This window comes from Tasmannia lanceolata, unplaced genomic scaffold, assembly GCF_043159265.1.
Source record: "Tasmannia lanceolata isolate RefF3 unplaced genomic scaffold, GAP_Taslan_0.1 ptg000007l, whole genome shotgun sequence".
Classification (NCBI taxonomy): domain Eukaryota; kingdom Viridiplantae; phylum Streptophyta; class Magnoliopsida; order Canellales; family Winteraceae; genus Tasmannia; species Tasmannia lanceolata.
Window position 1 is genome coordinate 817815 of NW_027518684.1, and position 19064 is coordinate 836878.

At 37.7% G+C, this 19064-nt stretch overlaps 1 protein-coding gene and 1 pseudogene across 1 annotated transcript; both read left to right on the plus strand.

Moving 5' to 3' along the window:
* The first annotated feature begins 4160 nt into the window (after positions 1-4160).
* Positions 4161-11281, plus strand: ECT7 (evolutionarily conserved C-terminal region 7). The gene is made up of 8 exons (XM_077384352.1): positions 4161-4355; positions 6305-6380; positions 6858-7008; positions 7122-7195; positions 7304-7804; positions 8415-8966; positions 9050-9262; positions 10214-11281. The coding sequence occupies exons 2-8, from the start codon at positions 6333-6335 to the stop codon at positions 10805-10807; spliced, it is 2133 nt and encodes a 710-aa protein (XP_077240467.1). The 5' UTR covers positions 4161-4355; positions 6305-6332; the 3' UTR covers positions 10808-11281.
* A 1869-nt stretch (positions 11282-13150) lies between these two features.
* Positions 13151-17879, plus strand: LOC143881338 (pentatricopeptide repeat-containing protein At1g56690, mitochondrial pseudogene; annotated as a pseudogene).
* The last annotated feature ends 1185 nt before the right edge of the window (positions 17880-19064 follow it).

Genomic DNA, 19064 nt, shown 5'->3' on the forward strand with positions numbered 1-19064 from the left:
TGTAAGTGCCTTGTGGGTGGTACGGTAAAAGTACCACCCTTGATGTTTGATCAAACAGCAGCATCTTTAAAAGTGGGCTTCTGTGGGATCAAACATCAAGGGTGGTACCGCCCACAAGGGACTTGACGGTCCGGCACCATATAAAAACTCCAATTTTTACCTAGCTTGTTTTAGGGCATGAAACAAGTAACCTTAGAAGAAGCACATTAAGTTCAGCGGTGACTTCGAAAAATGATGTGAGTTAAAGGGCTTTGTATTGGATTTAATTGTTAATTAGGGGCCGTTTGGATATGCGGATTTTAGAATCCAAGTTTTTAGTTTGAAAACAGTGTAAAAGAGGGTTAGAGAGGAGAAGAAGAGGACCGGCTGTCGTTTTTTACTTCTCTCCCTTCTTTCCATCAGTAAGAGAGTAGCAGATCCTCCCATATTTCTAGGTTTTAGAAATCATAGGATGCATGAGAGATTTTTAAAACCTGATTTTCTTGCTTAAAATCCAAGAAACGCTGCCAAACAGCATCCAGCAGCTTGATTCATACCTGTTTTCAAGCTAAAAACCTGGATTCTAAAATCCGCGTATCCAAACGGTCCGTAGTGTTAATATTCTTGGCTAAAGATACATAATAAGATTCAATTTGCTAAGTATTATATGTCTAGCCAAATAATGTTAATAGGTTTCCCATATGTGGTGTGGAAGAAAAGCTAAAGCTATAGCGGACCATACAACATATTTAGGCGCTGTTTGGATGCAAGGGAAATGTTTCTTCGAAAAATATTTTCCAAATCATTTGTTTTTATTTTCTACGAATTTTCAACCCTACAAGACTCCAGATTTTTTTTTCCACGAAAAATAATTTTTCCATATTCTTTATTTTCCTAGATATAAGAGGCCCCGTTAGAGTTTTGATTATAATGTTGGCAAACTACAGAGATAATTTCTCCTATAGTTTAGAGGTCCATTACATGGGATGTATCATGCCCAAGGTTTTAAATTTCGATTTCGATATACATTTCGCACGCTGGGAAACCGAAATTTCGCTCGAAATCCAACGGACTAATAAAAAGAATATTTTATTGGTTTTCGAAATCCTTGAAATTTCGGTAATTTCGGTAGAAATTTCCGCATAACTATAAAATAATTAAAAAATCAAAAAATTTGGTCAAAATCCCTAAAATTTTGCACTAAATTTCAAAAATAACGAAATTCCGTATGAAATAAAGCCACGTTTCGGGTATGTACCCTTTCGGATTTCGGTCGAAATTTAAAACCATGATCATGCTCAACTTATTTAATATATATTTCCTTAATTGTTTCATAGTATTGTTTTCATTTTAATGTATGGGGGTTTTGCAAACTTTGGATAACCTTAGGTTGTCCATTGAAGAACTTGAGGAATCATAAAGGTTTTTTGGATCATTTGTGATATCTAGTTGATGATGCTAAAATCTGAATCCGTGACCGTGTGGCTGGTAGATAATCTCCGTTGGAAATCTACAACCATAGATGAAAGGGGTCAGGGGTCCGGGCTTGGTCTCGGACAACCCCTTCGACACTGAAGTCATATTCTAACTCAACCAAATAAATAAAACAACAAGATAATGACGAGGATAACTAAGTTACCAAGCTCAACTACGGGTTCTTTATAGGTATTGAGTGATTGAGGAGGAGTGTAATGCCCGGGGGAAGGAGAATGTAGGTATCAAACACCTTTCCTCTTCCTTTCCAGTAGTAGGACCAAGCTTGTTGGGTAATTCAAGTTGTTCTTTAATGGCGCAATCCTCCTTCTGGTTTTCTTTTGTGCCAGAGAGATAGGAAAAAGTTTTCTATCTTTTCCGCCTACCTTTGCTTCTTTTGCATGTTTCCTTATATATCAGTTGCATGCAATCTTCCGATACTCATGTGTCACGTGGATTCTTTTGATCATTTGAAGGAGAGTTCAAGATCTGGCAATTAGGACATGTGGAGGTTACCACAAGGGCCCATTAGCGTAATCTACGGGTAAATTATGCGTGCTGATAAAGGATAAATGGTAATGATGGAGAATCATGGGACACATGGCATGATCCTACGGTCATGGTTTAAAATTTCAGTTTCAGTACTAGTTTCGGACCCCTGAAATTTTGAAATTTCGGTCGAAATCCGTTACAACAAAGAAAAGAGTATTTTATTCAATATAAAATTTCAGTCGTAATTTCGATAAAATATTAAAAAAAAAAAAAAACAGGTTTTTTGGGTGAAATTTCAGGGAAAAACAAAATTTCGACTGAAATTCCTAAATTTCGGCCGAAATAAAGTACCGTTTTGGATAATAGCGATTTCGGTGTCGGTCTCCACCGAAATCCGAAATTCGGTCGAAATTGCAGATTACCCGAATAAAGCTATATAAGGAGGCGCCTATCTCCATGGAAGAGGTCCCAGAACCAAAAATCCAAACATGTATTGGCATTTTAGAGGAATGCTATACTCACAGTAGCCCTTGCCAAAAAAGGGAGAAGGACTCCCCTATTGGTAAAATTCCATTTAAGATAGTTATGATCTTGATTTTCTGTGTCATCTTAAATGGAATTTGACCAATCAGGGATCCATTTTCTCCCTTTTTTTGTAAGGGCTCCGGTGAGTTTAGCATTTCTCAGCATTTTATCTTTATTTTTCCAGCACTTTTACTCCTTTACTTTCCGTAGTTGTAGCTTGTATCCGGACTAAGGAAGCAATGAATTCATCTTCTCAGGTGAGTCCGTCTCTTTAATTCGTTTAACTTTCGCACTGGTGTCTGGTTTGTGTTGTGTAGGTTGAGTCGGATGGTCTATTGACCTTGAGTGTTGCTGATGCCCCACGCGTCTCGACATCCCCTTGCCCTTAGCGCCATGCTCTACACCTAAAAAATCGTTTCCATCTGTGCAGAGGCAGATGAGCCGGAGGAAGAAGTGTCGTTCCCCTCTTCTTCTCAATCGCCTGAAATCCAATCCCAGGGGATGGAAAGGTTTCAGTCTTCTACCCCCATTGAATTGAGTTTCCGGTTTCTTACCTCAAGGGAGGCTGGCACGCTCGCATACATACAGGCCCGCACACCCACACACGCACCTCCCACCGAAGACCCCAAGGAGCCAACAACTCTCCATTGTAAAAACAAGTTGGCATTTGTTTTTTCCTTGGATAAGCTTGTTATCCCCTGTTCATGTCGTGAATAGCCTCAATGGATAGGATGCATCTACAAGTATGGTAACTGCTAGGCAGCTTCTGGGGTTTATTTAAGATAAAAATTATCCAAAGAGTAGCCAATCCCAGGAATAGCTTATCCAAGTATATATATATATATATCCCCATGGAGAACCGTGTGCAAGTCCTAATTAATGGTAGGCCGTTAAAAAAGCTTGGAAAGGTTCAGAATTTCCTGTTTTCCCATTGTTTGGTTAGACACACAGAAAACTAAGTTGAAATAGTAAATTTCCTAGAAAAAAAATTTCTGCCAGAAATATTTTCCCTGTAATCCAAATAGGGTTATTTTGGTAATTAAATTTCCTTACTTACCTTGTTGAATTGAAATGCACAATGGCCACTGAGAAAAACGCACGGGCAAAAAAACAAATCCTTTTTGCAAGCAACCTATCTCTGTCTGGACTGCAAGAATTTTTTTTGTAAAAGTTTAGAAAGAAAAAATATTTCAAAAATTTTCTACCTTTTTTACGCACCAAGAAAGCTAACTTCAACCATTCCAATTCAATTTTTGGAAATTGCTAGGGACTACTGCAAGAGGCATTTCGTGGACCGTCTGTTGCCTGAGAGAACATCCACCTCAGATGAATTAAATGAATAAGACAAAATCTGGCCTATGTGGTTCAATTTTTACTTGGAGGGACTTTCAACTCATGATAATGTCTCTCTAGATTAATCATAATTTTTATCATTTTCCTCTGAATCACAGAAAGAAAGAAAATTACTAAGAAAATATTTTCCATCAGAAATGTTTTTCTACCAATCCAAACAGGGCGTAAAGGGGTATTTTTGTAAATCCGGAAAATTTAGATGTGAATCCGTGATGGGTATTTTTGGAAAGCGACCGAGGGCATTATCGAAGTTTGAAGAGGGCGGAAGGGTAGAATGGGTATTTTGGGAAACTACAAATTTCCCCTCCCCTCTTCTAACGTTTTCAATTCCAATTTTTCTTCTTCTTTGGAATCTCTCTCTCTACCAAATCGCCTTTTTCAAGTCACCCCCTTCTTTTTCTTTCTAGGGTTAGGGTTTTTGAGGCTTTTCTGCTTCAGAATGTTGCAGAAAGCTGCCTCTTCTCTGAGGGAATCCTTTATTTTTCTCATAAAGGTCTCTATTTCCTCTATGGCTTGACTTAGGGTTTTTTGTGGTAAGTTCCTCTTTCCACTCCTCATATTATTCTGCGTTACAGATATTGTATTTTTCTGATAAATATGATGTTTTGTACCATATTTTGTTGGATTCTTTTCTGGGTTTTCTGTTTCATGTCTGAATTCCTGATTTGTTTTATGTTTTGTACCATATTTTGTTGAATTCTTTTCTGGGTTTTCTGTTTCATGTCTGAATTCCTGAATTGTTTTGTGTTTTGTACCATATTTTGTTGAATTCTTTTCTGGGTTTTTTGTTTCATGTCTGAATTCCTGATTTGTTTTATGTTTTGTACCAAATTTTGTTGAATTCTTTTCTGGGATTTCTGTTTCATGTCTTAATTCCTGAATTGTTTTATGTTTTGTTCCTTTTCTGGGTTTTCTGTTTCATGCCTGAATTCTTTTGTGAATTGAATTGCTGTTTGATGATTTTTTTTTTTGGTTGGTATTGTTTGTTGAAGTTCATGGTGTGATTGCTTTTCCTGGTGCTAATATGGGTGTGAATGTAGGTATCTTCACTGGGACTTATTTTGATTAGATTGTTTTATTTGGTAGGATTCTGTTCTTGGTTTTCTGTTTCATGTGATCAAGTTATTTATCTGTTTTTACTATTTCTGTTGAATTCGGTTCTGGGGTTTCCTCAATTCATTTCGCATGAGAGTTTCTTTGTTGAGCTCTTCTGACCATAGTTTCAAAACCCCCCCCGCCTCACCATTGACTCCCCCGAGTCAGCTCTCTTTTGCATTGGCCATGTTCTTGTCCGAGTCAGCGTTTTGCCGTCTAAAGTCAATCAAAATTCTTATTTCATTTAAAAAAAAGACAATCAAAACTCCTTTGACTCTCCTGATTTATGCAGCGTTGTGTTGGTCGTTGAACTTTTTTTATCTGATTGTTATTATCTGCGGGAATTTGTTTGTAGTTGTATATGTCGTCAGTAGGATTCTTCCGAGTCACGTTGTTTGTCTAGTTTTGTTGAGTTATATTCGTTTTATTTTTTTGGCATAATGTGAGAATTTCTATCAGAGCATTATTTGTTGAAAAATCACTAAGTTCAGAATTAAACAGTTGGTTGATGAATTCAGGATTACAGGAAATTCACGATTTGACTGTTTTTTCAGTGGGAGTTCATTCGGGATTCTATTTTTATTTTGTTTTATTCCATTGGAGGATGTTTGGTAAGAGGTGCTTTGTCATTCTTTTATTTTTCTTCTTCTCCTTTTTTATGAATATTCATTTTGATTTGTCTTTCATGTAACTAAGTTTTTGATTATTGCTTAATTTGAGATTTGAACTTGTGGACTATTACTTAGAGTAGCTGTTTGGGAAATCTGTAGGTCTTTTTAGCATGACAGGTGGTTGAACTTCATGACCTTTTTGCTTCTTTGTTTATTTTTCTTTTTTACCCCAAGGAGAATTTAGATGAAGATTTTGAATTTACAGTTTTGATATGTCACAATTGATTATCTGTTATGTAATTGTTGATAATTAATTGTAGACTGGAACCGGAGAATGGCGAATTAATCGATATAAACTTTTTCACATTTTGCATAGTTCACTTTTGTTTTTTAGGTTTTGAATTGAATTTGGGGTCTCCTCATCGTAATTTTAAGCTTCACTATATTGAATTTCAATGAAGTTGGTATGGACATGGTTGCGATCCGAAAGAACATCTTTCACTTCTACTAGCTTCTGTGAGATTTATGCTTTCAAAACTAGATTTTGAGGCATGTTGCAAGAAATTTCATAAAGTATCTTTAGCCAGATAAGAATATTTGTCCATCTGTAATGGAAATCACACTATTAGGAATATAAGCCAAAACTATGGGTTCTCTTTAGAGATATTTGAGCCGGTTTTATAATGAATAAATTTTAAAATACGGATGTAATGTAGGATTTTTTCATGAAAATCTCACTTATATCCTGATGTTATTTGTCTCATATTTCTATTCAGCTTTCACTACAGGGGTGGAAGTGCCAGTATGGAAAGGTACAATGGTTCTGAACGAAGAACTACAGAAACAATTATGGTAATTTTTTTTATTTTCTTTTACATTTCATCATTTTCATTAATTTCATAAAATCAGATATGATCATTCATAGGACGGCCGGATCACATTGTGAATCTTAAGATCTTTAACTTTCTGTTTAATAGAACTTAAAAATGGAATAATCAGATATTAAAATCACTAGGTTAATTCTAATTCTAAAGATCTTTAACTTTCAATGCATTTGTGAATCGTCAACTGAAAAAAATGTCTATCCCAATTGGACATTTAATCTGAGCAATTATATATTAGTATGTTTCTTTAAAACTAATCTTGAAAGATTTGATAGTCGAGGATGTTGAAACGCTTTGCCTTTTTCAGTTTTGAGCGGATTGACTTGTGATTTCTGTCAAATAACCAGTTTTCCAGTTAGAACCTTAATGTTTGAATCACATATATTATGATGCTAACAACACGTGATTGTATTAGTAAGTATTTCCATCATTATTTTGCTTTTAGATGCAAGGTGCCAATTCAAACCCACATTGGACAGCGACTCCACCACAGGAAGAAATAGATGTCGTGGATAATGAAGGGGCACCTGAGTTCATTGTTGACCAGGGCCCGTATTATCCTACTGCTACCAACTATTATGGTTATTATTGTACAGGTATCTTTTCAAAGTTTTACCTGATCAATCTACACTTGTATTCATCTCATTTTCTGCTAGATAAAAAAACTCTCATTTGTGGATCACTTTTGCCTTTTGGTTACTATGCATAGGATTTGAATCACCCGGTGAATGGGATGACCACCATAGGTTTTTTGGGTTAGATGGTCAAGATCTCCATTACACGGTAAGTCTTGAATTTCTGTTTTTTTTTTTTTTTTTTTTCAATTAAAAATGCTGATTCATTGGTACTGATCAGATCTTATTCTCTCCAACTCCCATGATTTTGTTGCAGGGTCTACAAACTGAAAGTTTTCCTTATGTATATTACACACCTAGCTATGGATATGCACAGTCTCCTTACAACCCTTACAATCCTTACATACCTGGTGCCGTCATAGGAGTTGATGGCCAGTTTGTAGGACCTCAACAATATTACACTGGCCCTACTTATCAGCACCCAGTTTCTTCTCCTTATTTCCCAGTTATTGTTCAGCCCAGCCCAGATAGTAATACTCTCCCAAATGTTTCGCATGACGCTACTTTGTTGAATTCGGGTGCGTCAAGTTCTAGACCTGATGGTGCAGGTTGGAAACATATCCCTCCACCAACATCTGCTGGTATAGCCCTTCCTCAACCAAGGGCTACCCCACGGAATGTGAGAACTGAGCCTCCTCAGAGTGCTTCACACCTGGTCCAGTCCTCAGCTAATGCATCACTAAGTAAGCAGCCCGCATCACATGGAACTGTTTCCTTCAGTAGTGTCCCCCAATCAACTTCTTCACATGCTACATTGGTATGGACTCTTTCTTCATTGCATCGATTGATGTGCCACATCCTTTCTATTTGTAAGCATATTGATTGAGACAAGACTAAATTTCTAGTGAGCAAAATATCCTTGTAAATGATGACTTTTCCTAATTATACCTTTCTAATTAATGGAAAATAGTATAGGAAAAGAAGAATTGTAGAGAAAAATGATAGTTCTAGAAAGAAGCTTAAGTTGAATAGAAAGGGAAATTAGGTAAATGTAGGCTTCAATAGAAAAGAAAAAAAAATAGCAAAGCAAATCCCTTTTCTCTCTTTTTTTTTCTTATATATGAAATGCTTGGTCTGATGCCCTGCTATACAAATTCTTAGCTTAACTCAAACAAGCCCCATTCATTCACTGGCACGCACACACATGTACACATAAATAATAAATAAATAAGTAAGAAGCCATTAGTTGACAACATAAAACAAATAAAAATTCTAAAATACTCCCCATTAATTTCTCCAACTTCTGAAATTCAGGGTGTTTTCTGTCAATTCTCTCAGAAAAACTTTCTCATCTATATATTTGACTTATTATTGCTCCAAAAAGATGTAACTGAATACATATCCCTATTTGAATGATGTGATTTCAGGGTAAAGTTTCTTCTGGTTCAGTTCAAGTTGCAGATCACTTTGCACTTGGAAGGGCTTCCTCTATTCGGAACCAATTAAAAGTTGCTCTACCAGGTACTAATGGCTTGGTGGATTTTGGATCAAACACCCATGGCTGGACAGATAAATATAGGCCAAGGTTGCAATTTGGTGGAGCCTTGAGCAGTGCTATTGAAAGCCCCGACGTGCTTGGTGAGCAAAATCGTGGTCCTAGAACTAACAGGTTAAAAAATCAATGGACGTCACCCATATCTGTCAAAGCCTACACAACAAAGGCGGGCTCCAGTAATGCACAGGGAAACATTATTATTTATGCTGATCAGTATAACAAAGAAGACTTCCCTATTAACTATCCAAATGCGAAGTTCTTTGTAGTCAAGTCATATAGTGAAGATGATGTCCATAAGAGCATTAAATATAATGTGTGGTCAAGCACGCCGAATGGGAACAAGAGGCTAGACAGTGCATATGAGGATGCGCAGAGGATATCTGGTGGAAAGCCTGGAACCTGCCCTATCTTTCTTTTCTTCTCAGTGAGTGGCTTGCCCTCTATATTGGGATTTTGTTTTTCAGCCCCTTTTTCCTCTCTTTGATCAAAATATTTGTTTATGTGCAGGTTAATGCTAGTGGGCAGTTTTGCGGTGTTGCAGAGATGATTGGCCCAGTTGATTTCCACAAGGATATGGATTTTTGGCAACAAGATAAATGGAGTGGTAGCTTCCCTTTGAAATGGCACATAATAAAAGATGTACCGAACACTAATTTTCGGCATATCATATTAGAAAACAATGAAAATAAGCCAGTGACTAATAGCAGAGACACGCAAGAGGTAAGTCAATGCTCTTTGCGCTTGCTCCGTTGATTTATTTTCTCATTGTTGCATGGTTATATGTATTGATTTGCTATTGACAGTGCGTACATAATATGCCATATAGATAAGTAACAAAAAAACATAAATCTCATAGAGAATCTGCAGTGTGTTACATGAAACAAAACTTTTACTCTGCAATGGGAACTTTTGTATATCTGGAATTATATGCTCCCTTTCAGGAAAATCATTTAGAATTTAGTAGCACATTTTTTTTAAAAGGTTGGTTCTTAGCAACTCTTTTGATAGGGAAGGATTAAGTTTAAATACCTGACCTCACCGCTATCGCTCGAGGGCTTTTAACAACTTTCTTCTTCTTAAATATGGTATAAAAACTTATTTTTCATGTCCGGAATATTTATTCTAGGGGTTAAGTTTTCTCTTGTTTTCTTCTCCCTTTCGCACTTAGGAACCCAAAGAGCACGCTGATGTTTTAATAGGATACTTTCCGTTCTGAAAGAACTTGTGGAATTGTTATTCATCACAAATTTTTGTCCTAGCAGGGATTTTAGTGGTTTTTACTTCTTGCATCCCAAATAGCATGATGTTCTAATATAGTAAAGGTTAGTGAATGCTTTAAAATCTTAAAAAAGAATTTAAAATATCGGACTGCAGCTTGAGGTTTTTTTATTTATTTTTATTTTAAGAACTTGATGGAGATTCAATTTGACTTGATCTAGTTTTGAGTTCCAAAACCTTGCTTTGATATATATGACTCAGTGTTCTAGTGTCAGTCCAACTTTGTATGGGAGATACTAAACTTGAACAATGTGCAGCTCAGTTATTGGGTTGTTCATGACTTGATGCATTTCCGATTTCTATCTGGTTATTGTCACTAGCACTATTTATGACTAGTTTTGGCTGTTAAATCCAGGTGGTCCTTAACATAATGTCTTGATGTGCATTGTGCAGATAATGTATATGCAAGGCATGGAGGTGCTGAATATCTTTAAAAGTTATGCATTGAAGACATCTATACTGGATGATTTTATGTACTACGAAGATCGGCAAAAGATTATACAGGCTGAGAAATCCAGGCTACTTACTGAAAGTTATGAAACTTCGTTCTTTTTACCCTCGTTTGTTCCCTCCGGCAAAGCAAATGGCAATATCAACCAACCCCTGAAAGCAGATGAGAAACCCAGCAAACCTAATGATTTGAACAGCTATGGCAAGACAATCCTAAATGAAGAGCAGGTTACCTTGAAACTTGATACTACAGATTCGTCTAGTAAACAGGACACTAAGCACAATGTGGGTAAAGATTTGAATGATGTTACACCTATCATGAAGATAGGTTCTCTCTCTATTGATTCAAAAGAAGAAGGCAACACTAACAACTCAGGAACTGTGACAGTCACTGATACGCCTTCTAATGTTGTCACAGTGGGTTCGATGCCTGTCAATGTTAATGGCTTCGGCGAATCTTTCTCTGGAATTCTAACTATAGGGACCATTCCCATTAATCCGAAAGCACAGGCTCTTAATAAAACTCTGCTCCCGTAGAGATAAGGTACTACATTATTCAGAATTCTGGTTGCTCAAGTTTGCATGTATCAGTGCTTATATTAAATGGGTTTGGTGTGGATTCGAGCGGGTCAGTGCTATATTCAATAGGGTTGGTTTGGGTCCTTCAATCCTTTTTCCTAACTGTACCATGCTTATGTTACCAAATTATAGTGTTAAAATCAGTTGCAATGCCCCTTAGTTTTACATGTCTTTCTTTTTTGTGTTATTTATTTCTGTTGCGGCTGAAACTGTCAATCTATGGGGAATATTTGTTTTACTTTCTTCAGCCTCGCTCATTTCATCCTAGTCAGTAGGGATGGTCTAGAATTGTGGGGATTCTACATGTTGGATATGAGATTTACATGGAAATTCACAGTTGTAAGTTTTTTTTTGTCCTTTTGTTTCATCAATAGATTGAAATACAGATAGAATTTTTTCTTCGTTAATTGAAAATTGCTTCCCTTTTGCTCCCATGTTTTTTGTTTAATGCTAGGTGGGGATTCTCCCGTTTGTTGCAGACTTGTGTTTGATTTAAAGGTTTTAAATTTCGGTTTCGGCCAGCATAAAACGGAATCATTTCGGTGGAAATTTCGACGGAAATCTTGTGAAATAATGGAAACATATGCAAATGATGAAATTTTAAAACTACACTTTGGGAAATGCTAGAATAAGCACAAATACATACTTATAAACCGTCATATAAGCAGGAAAGTCATCCATAATGGCTTGATTACATTGAACACCTAGTGGCATGCGTTATTGCACGTCTGGAACAGTAAAGTCAATAAAACAAGGAGTCTGCTAGGGACCATTGCATAAGGCATGTCACGCCTCGGCTGTTGCATGTGAGAGCAGCCAAACATGCTCAGATTTTGTCTTATTCAATTAATTCATCCGAGGTGGCTGCTCTCACATGCAACCGTCAAGGCGTGAAATGCCTTTTGCGATGGTCCCTAGCAAATCCCATAAGACAATATAATGTAATGAAGTATAAGAAAGTACAATGATTCGCGTCTCCTGCAAGACCTCAACTCTATGACGTTGACATCTTTCCGGACCATTTCTGTCGAATTTGAGGAATTTTGGTTAGAAATAATGAAATGGAAGGAATTCATTGAGATTTTGTTTCGGCTTCGGTTTTGGTGGTGATGCAACTCAACTAAGCCTCTGTCCCAAACTAGTTCGGATTTTGGTGGGGATGCAAACGGAAATATTTTGATCGTAGAAGATTTTGGCTGTCTATAAAAGTTGGAACCCAATTTAGTTATACGTTCATGATTGAAGGATGAAGTCATGTATGACAGCTTTGTTTAGAAGAAAATGAATTTGGGCTGGCCCCCATTGCTGTTTCTGGTCACAGATAGCAGACGGAATGTTTTTTTATTTTTCGTGTCTGTGATGGTGATTGGTCATCCAATTCTTGGTTTTGGTGTGAATCAAAAGACTTAATCTGCAGGTGATTAAATATTCCTGGGCATCATTCTATATTTTATCAGGCAAAAGAGCCATCGTCATCAATCAACAACACAGAATCAACGGGAATTTTTCATCATATTATTCTTATGGGGTCTGTCATTTTTATTACTTGGGTTGTCAAAACAACAGTGATGCCATTATTGTCGCCGCGATCATTATCCCGACTATGTCCAACATTTTTTTTCTGAAAAGCTACCGTTTTTGGCGCTCTCATGTTTTTGATAACTGCACAAACTCACCTTGGCTTTTCTTTTTTAATTGGCTTTTATGAGTTTTTTGGGAAGATAAGTGATATATTTTACCCCCTTTTCTTCCCAATGTCAACCCCATCTAGTGTATTTATGACTACCCTTTTTATACTTAAAGGGGGTGACTGGTTAGATAAATATTAATGTATCATTTCCCTTTTGTAATTGTAATAACCTTTGTTGGCTGGTTAAATAATAAAAAGACAAAGTGAGTTAGTGCAATTATTAAAACATGGCAGTGCCAATATCAATAACCTATTTGAAAATATTGTGATATTTTGATTGGATGATATTTCCAAAATTTTCTGAGATTTTAAAAAAGGCTTCTGATATTGGCACCACCGTGTTTTGATATTTGCACTAATTCGGCCGGTCTTTTATTATTTAAAGAGTTGTCAAAGGTTATTACATTTGGGATTGAGCCTCTAGCTCATTGATCTTCTTCAACCAACCAACCAGGAGGTCGGAGGTTCAATCCTAACTTACTTACCCAAAAAAAGTTGTTACATTTCCCAAAACGCATTAGGAAGCCAATTAAAAAGAAAATACAATATCGTGGTGTTTGGTTGGCAATGACCACCATTTTGGTAATTTTAATTAAGTTGTAGTATTCTTGTTAAGGCCATCTTTTTATATTTTGATGATCTAAATTTATTTTTTATATTTGGGCATTGAAAAATGTATTGTGGGTCCACCTATTTGGATCATCTAAACCATTCATTTGTGGGTCATTCGCCGCCCCAGAAATCTTATACATGGGATGAATGGTCATAATCCCTAACCCTCCAATTTGTAGAGTTTTCTATGCAGTTGTTTTTAAAATTTTCTTAGCCGTCCGTCTGACACCCAGTTATATTGATTGGTTAGGAGTTAGGACCATACTAGAAGAAAGATGATATCTATGGTTGAAACCGAAAAGCAAATGGTTTATTAGCTAATCCGAGCAAAGTGGATTTTTTGTTTGTCCTATCAATGCGAGCTTCACTGATCCGCTGCCAATTTTACTGTAATGATGCCATGTTATCCGACAATTCTCGGATATATAGATATGCCCGTGTGGGTGAAATCAGAAAAGCCCGAAGGCTGTTCGAGGAAATGCCCCAAAAAAGTATCGTTTCATGGAATTCAATAATTTCAGGGTATTTCCAAAACGGCCAACCCGATGAAGCACGCCATCTTTTTGACAAAATGCCTCAGAGAAACACGTCCTCTTGGAATGGAATGGTTTCTGGGTTTGTCAAAAACAGAATGATTAAAGATGCAAGAAGGATTTTCAATATAATGCCTGAACGAAATGTTGTTTCTTGGACTGCCATGGTTAGAGGTTACATCCAAGAAGGTAATATTTTGGAGGCTGAAAATCTTTTTCGCTTAATGCCCGAAAAGAATGTTGTTTCTTGGACAGTTATGTTAGGTGGATTGATTCAAGACGGTCGGATAGACGATGCACGTGGGCTGTTTGATGAAATGCCAGTGAAGGATGTGGTTGCGAGGACTAATATGATATCTGGGTATTGTCAGTTAGGCCGTTTGACCGATGCCCGTGAGCTGTTTGATGAAATGCCTCGTAGAAATGTAATCACTTGGACAGCGATGATTTCCGGTTATACGCAGAATTTACGTGTTGATGTTGCGCGCAAGCTATTTGAGGTAATGCCGGAGAGGAATGAGGTGTCTTGGACGGCAATGCTGACAGGTTACGCGCAATGTGGGCGAATAAAAGAAGCATTGGAGCTGTTTGAGGAAATGCCCGAGAGATCGGTGATTGCTTGTAATGTAATGATTCTCGGGTTGGGTCAGAATGGGAAGGTAAACGAAGCGAGGAGGGTGTTTGATGCGTTGGAGAAAAAGGATGATGGGTCGTGGAGTGCAATGATTAAAGGATACGAACAGAATGCGTTTGAATTGGAAGCTCTTGATATGTTTGTTTTAATGCAAAAAGCTGGGGTTCGGGTGAATTATCCGGCCTTTATTAGTATTTTGAATGTTTGTGCTAGCCTGGCAATCCTTGATCATGGTAGGCAGATTCATGCTGAGGTGGTGAAATTGCAATTTGATTCGGATGTGTTTGTTACTTCGGTTTTGATTACAATGTATGTTAAGTGCGGTGATCTTGTTAGGGCTAAGCGGGTGTTCGACCGGTTCACTTTAAAGGATGTAGTTATGTGGAACTCGATGATCACTGGTTATGCCCAACATGGCTTAGGAGAGGAAGCTTTACAAGTTTTTCATGACATGGTTTCATTAGGCATGGTACCCGATGATGTTACATTTGTCGGGGTTCTCTCTGCTTGTAGCTATACGGGGAGGATTACAGAAGGAAGAAAACTTTTCAAATCGATGATCTTAGATTATAAGATTGAGCCAAAGGCTGAGCATTATACTTGTATGGTTGATATGCTTGGCCGAGCGGGGCATATCCAAAAGGCAATGGATTTGATCGAGAATATGCCAATGGAAGCTGACGCTGTTGTTTGGGGCGCTTTGTTAGGTGCGTGTAGGACCCACACAAACTTAGAGTTAGCTGAGATTGCAGCACAGAAGCTTCTTGTGCTTGAGCCTAAAAATGCCGGGTCTTATATTTTGCTATCGAATATCTATGCATCGAAAAGGAAATGGGACGATGTTGCCGAGCTGAGAAAAGTTATGAGGGTGAGGAATGTGAGCAAGTCTCCGGGGTGTAGCTGGATTGAGGTTGAGAAGAAGGTACATATGTTTACTGGGGGAGATGGATTAGGGCATCCTGATCATAAGATGATAATTGGTATGTTGGAGAGATTGGGTGGGATGCTAAGAGAGGCGGGATATTGTCCCGATGCTAGTTTCGTGCTTCATGATGTTGATGAGGAGCAGAAGATACATAGCTTGGGCTACCATAGTGAGAAGCTTGCAGTGGCATTTGGAATTCTTAGGGTGCCAAATGGGGTGCCAATTCGTGTCATGAAGAACCTTCGGGTATGCGGGGATTGCCATTCTGCAATTAAGTTGATAGCGAAGATTACTGGTCGAGAGATTATATTGAGAGATGCCCATAGATTCCATCATTTTAAGGGTGGTTTGTGCTCTTGCAAGGACTATTGGTGAGGTCACATCCCCTCTCATTGATTTAGTACAGATTACAGAGTTTCATTATTTTTGAGAATACAAACTCAGCACCAGCCCAAGTTTGCACTTTGAAGTTTTCACAGTTCCAAGTGTGAACCCAAAGGTTTTAGACACTGGTAACAGGTCTGGTGAGGAAGTTTTTCACTGCAAGGAGAGAACATCATATATCAGTAGCTCGAAAAAGTCGTTGCTGTTGGCATTATGTTGGGTCACTGAATATCCTGTTCTGTTAAAGGAACTTGGACGTGACATCTGTTATTGGTGAGGAGGAAGCATTTCTTATCATTGGCTTAGATACCACAAAGTATGGACTTATTTCAAAATGCTTATCTTTGAGGTTCAAATACCACACTCATAATTATACCTGTTCTTTGTGACTCCCTTGGTCGTTTCATTTCAGCTGCTGCCCTCATTATTCTTCTCATTTGATTTTCAACGAGAGAATTGCTCTTCAGAATCTCAGATCCCCGAGGAGTTCCCTCAGTAAAATCCTCTTTTAACTTCATCGCACTTGAAGAGAACAAGGTATCTCATTTGGCTAGGATTTGGAATTTCCCAGACCCCCACCTAGGGTGGAGGGCTTTCTTTTTTTGGTTTGGCAGTGGCAGGTAAATTAAATACATGTGAAAGACTCAAAAACAAAAGAATTAAACTGTCTATGCAAAAAGGAAGAAGAATAATCAGACCAGTTGCTTTAACATTGTCCGTCCTTACACAAGATTTTGGAAGCACCCTTAGCTTGCTTTGGGGGAGATTGGGTGCCTCCAAAAGTTGGTTGGTCTCACATTTATGAATTGGAATACTGGTCAGTTTGGTGATTGTGGAAGGAAGCCTTGGAAGGATACATCATACGCCATTATTTGGCACTTTGGGAAGAAAGATTAAGATTTTTTTAGGGCAGAGAAGATCACTAGTATACTTTTAAACTGGAGCGGTGGACCTTTCGGAGAAACTGGGCAAACATTATGGAAATTCCTACCTTATGAAATCGTTTGGAACATCTGGAAGGAGCGTAATAATCACATTTTTTGAAGATAAGCTCAAAATGTTGAACATGTGCGTCTTATATCGAAAGTTGAGCTCATAACATGGGTCAAACAAAAAAGAGGTTTGAACTATGGAATTGGGGAGATGCTGCGGAATTGGAGGGCTGTGACCTTGGAAAGAAAGCTGAAGACAAAGATTACTCCTAAATGGGTTGCACCACCAGCAGGTTGGATGAAATTGAACTTTAACAGAAGTTCGCTTGGTAATCCAGGAAAATCAGGTATTGGAGGAGCTATTCAGGATGCTGATGGGACCATTGTAATGTCATTCTCAGGTCCAGTCGGCATTTGACGCGAATTATGCGGAAGTGAGGGCTCTATAAGTGCGATCACATGGGCACGGGATAACTCTCCGGGACTGCAGAAGCTTAACAAATATATTGCGGAAATATATGACTTGGTCCGTATGATTAATCCTCAACCACAGCAACGGAGTAGGTCGGCAAATGAATTAGCTGATCTTCTGGCCCAAGGAAGGAGTTCTTTTGGAATCGATTGATTTACGTACCCGCTCATAAAGAGGACCGCAATGGGCAGATTTAATCTTTCTAATTCTGTATTGGTCCTAATGTACTATCAGTGGGTTTTATCTTTTTAATCTGGCGACTTCTTGTCCCCTGCTGTTTCTTTCGATATCATTAATAAAAGTCAATTTTCAAAAAAAGAAGAAAGAAGGGCAGAGTAAGTCAAACGGTAGGTTATTTATGGACATCAAAACATTTTTCTGGACCAATTGGAGTTTCTGATTCAATTGAGCGGAAGCGCGAACACTTCTTACATGTTCGAGAATAATCAGAGTTTTGTGGGGTATCCTTTTGGTAGAAGGCGATTCAAGAAATGTGATTTTGTGCACGTCAAAGCAGTGGCCGAGGCCATGGAGAGTGGTGGGCTTTTTTGAAAGTTCGGGACATATGTAGGGAGATTGCACCATTATTCAAGTACACGCCAAGGTCGGGTAATGATAAGTATGATGCTTGGCTGCTTGCATAAGAGGACGGGAGAAGACCGGAACTTGTTGATAATGCAGTCCCATCATTTTGACTAACAAATAGTGTAGAATGCTGCTCTTTTGAACTAATTGGGACAGCTCTTCCTGTTTTAGCGTGTAGATGTATGCACTTTAAGCTGTATTTTTTATGATTAATATAATATTTGCTGTCATCACTCAAATAAAAAAAGAAACATTCTTGCCTCTTTTGCTGTCTACATCTGTCATTGGAAATTTGTGTACTCATCGAAATTTATAGGATTGCCTTGGTGCTACAAAATGGGCTATACGTGGTTCATTACCATGTATTGTTGTAGACTCACAATTTGCCAGTGGACCCTTAGGTAAACAACATTAAATTATGTAATAAAATGTATGTGTGGATTGGATACTTAAAATTTGTGACTACGATTGTCAGTATTTCAATTTTATCTCTATCTTATTTTTTGGGGTTTTGTACTGATATTGATTTGAACTGTTCTTTCCATACATCATTCCAAATCCATTAACTTTAAATATAAAATGGATGAAGATATGTACTAAAAAAACTTATTACATGGAATTCTCTTGTATGAGAGGATATGTATCCACCCTTCCTCCAGGGCAACCTCTTCCAACTTCAAAGATCAAGATAGATGCAGATATGTTTATTTGTGTGTTGGGCAAAAAACTATTTCACCCTCCACAAACCAGAAACCTTGAAAAATCAAACTTCAAAGGAGAATTAAACCCATCTGAATTTGAACCCAACCCAAAAGTTGGATTAGATGGAGACTCCAAATTAAAGGAGTTACTGTAGGTGTGTTTTAGCTTTATGTGAGTTATATTTTTTGTTTTTCATAGTGCATACCTGTTGTATTAACTGCTACCCTAACCTGACCCTGATAATGCTAATAATAAGTTTACAAAAAAGTGGTTCTCAGTGAATTCAGTAGTCTACTTTTGAGTAAGGAGCTTAGATACGTGATTTTAAACAAAGTGAATAAAAGAACAACCCAATCACAATATGGAATAGCACTCTATATAGGTTCTCAGTGAAATATTTCACATGGATAGTATGGAGGGTCCAATTTAACGAGTTACAGTTCGTGTTTTACAGATTTAAGTCAGTTATATTCTTTGCTTTTCTTTTTTGCATTCATAATAGAGACGGGTGTTGGTTCGATACCATATTTTTGTCTGAAAGTACATCTGGAGAAATCTAAAATGATAGCCAGAACCAGCAACTTTGGCGTTTGTTTGTATTGGATTTTGAGAATTAGTTTTGAGTCCAAAACTGATTATTGGACTCAAAATTACGTTTAATTGAGGCCAGTAATCAGTTTTGGACTGAAAATCGATTCTCAACATCCAAAACGAACAGGGCCTTAGGCTGGGGTGGAGATGGGAAC

Coding starts and splice junctions, on each gene's coding strand:
- ECT7 (XM_077384352.1), top strand. CDS start 6,333: ATGGAAAGGTACAATGGTTCTGAACGAAGAACTACAGAAACAATTATG. Junction 7,805..8,414: donor CTTCTTCACATGCTACATTG/GTATGGACTCTT, acceptor ATGTGATTTCAG/GGTAAAGTTTCTTCTGGTTC. Junction 9,263..10,213: donor ATAGCAGAGACACGCAAGAG/GTAAGTCAATGC, acceptor TGCATTGTGCAG/ATAATGTATATGCAAGGCAT.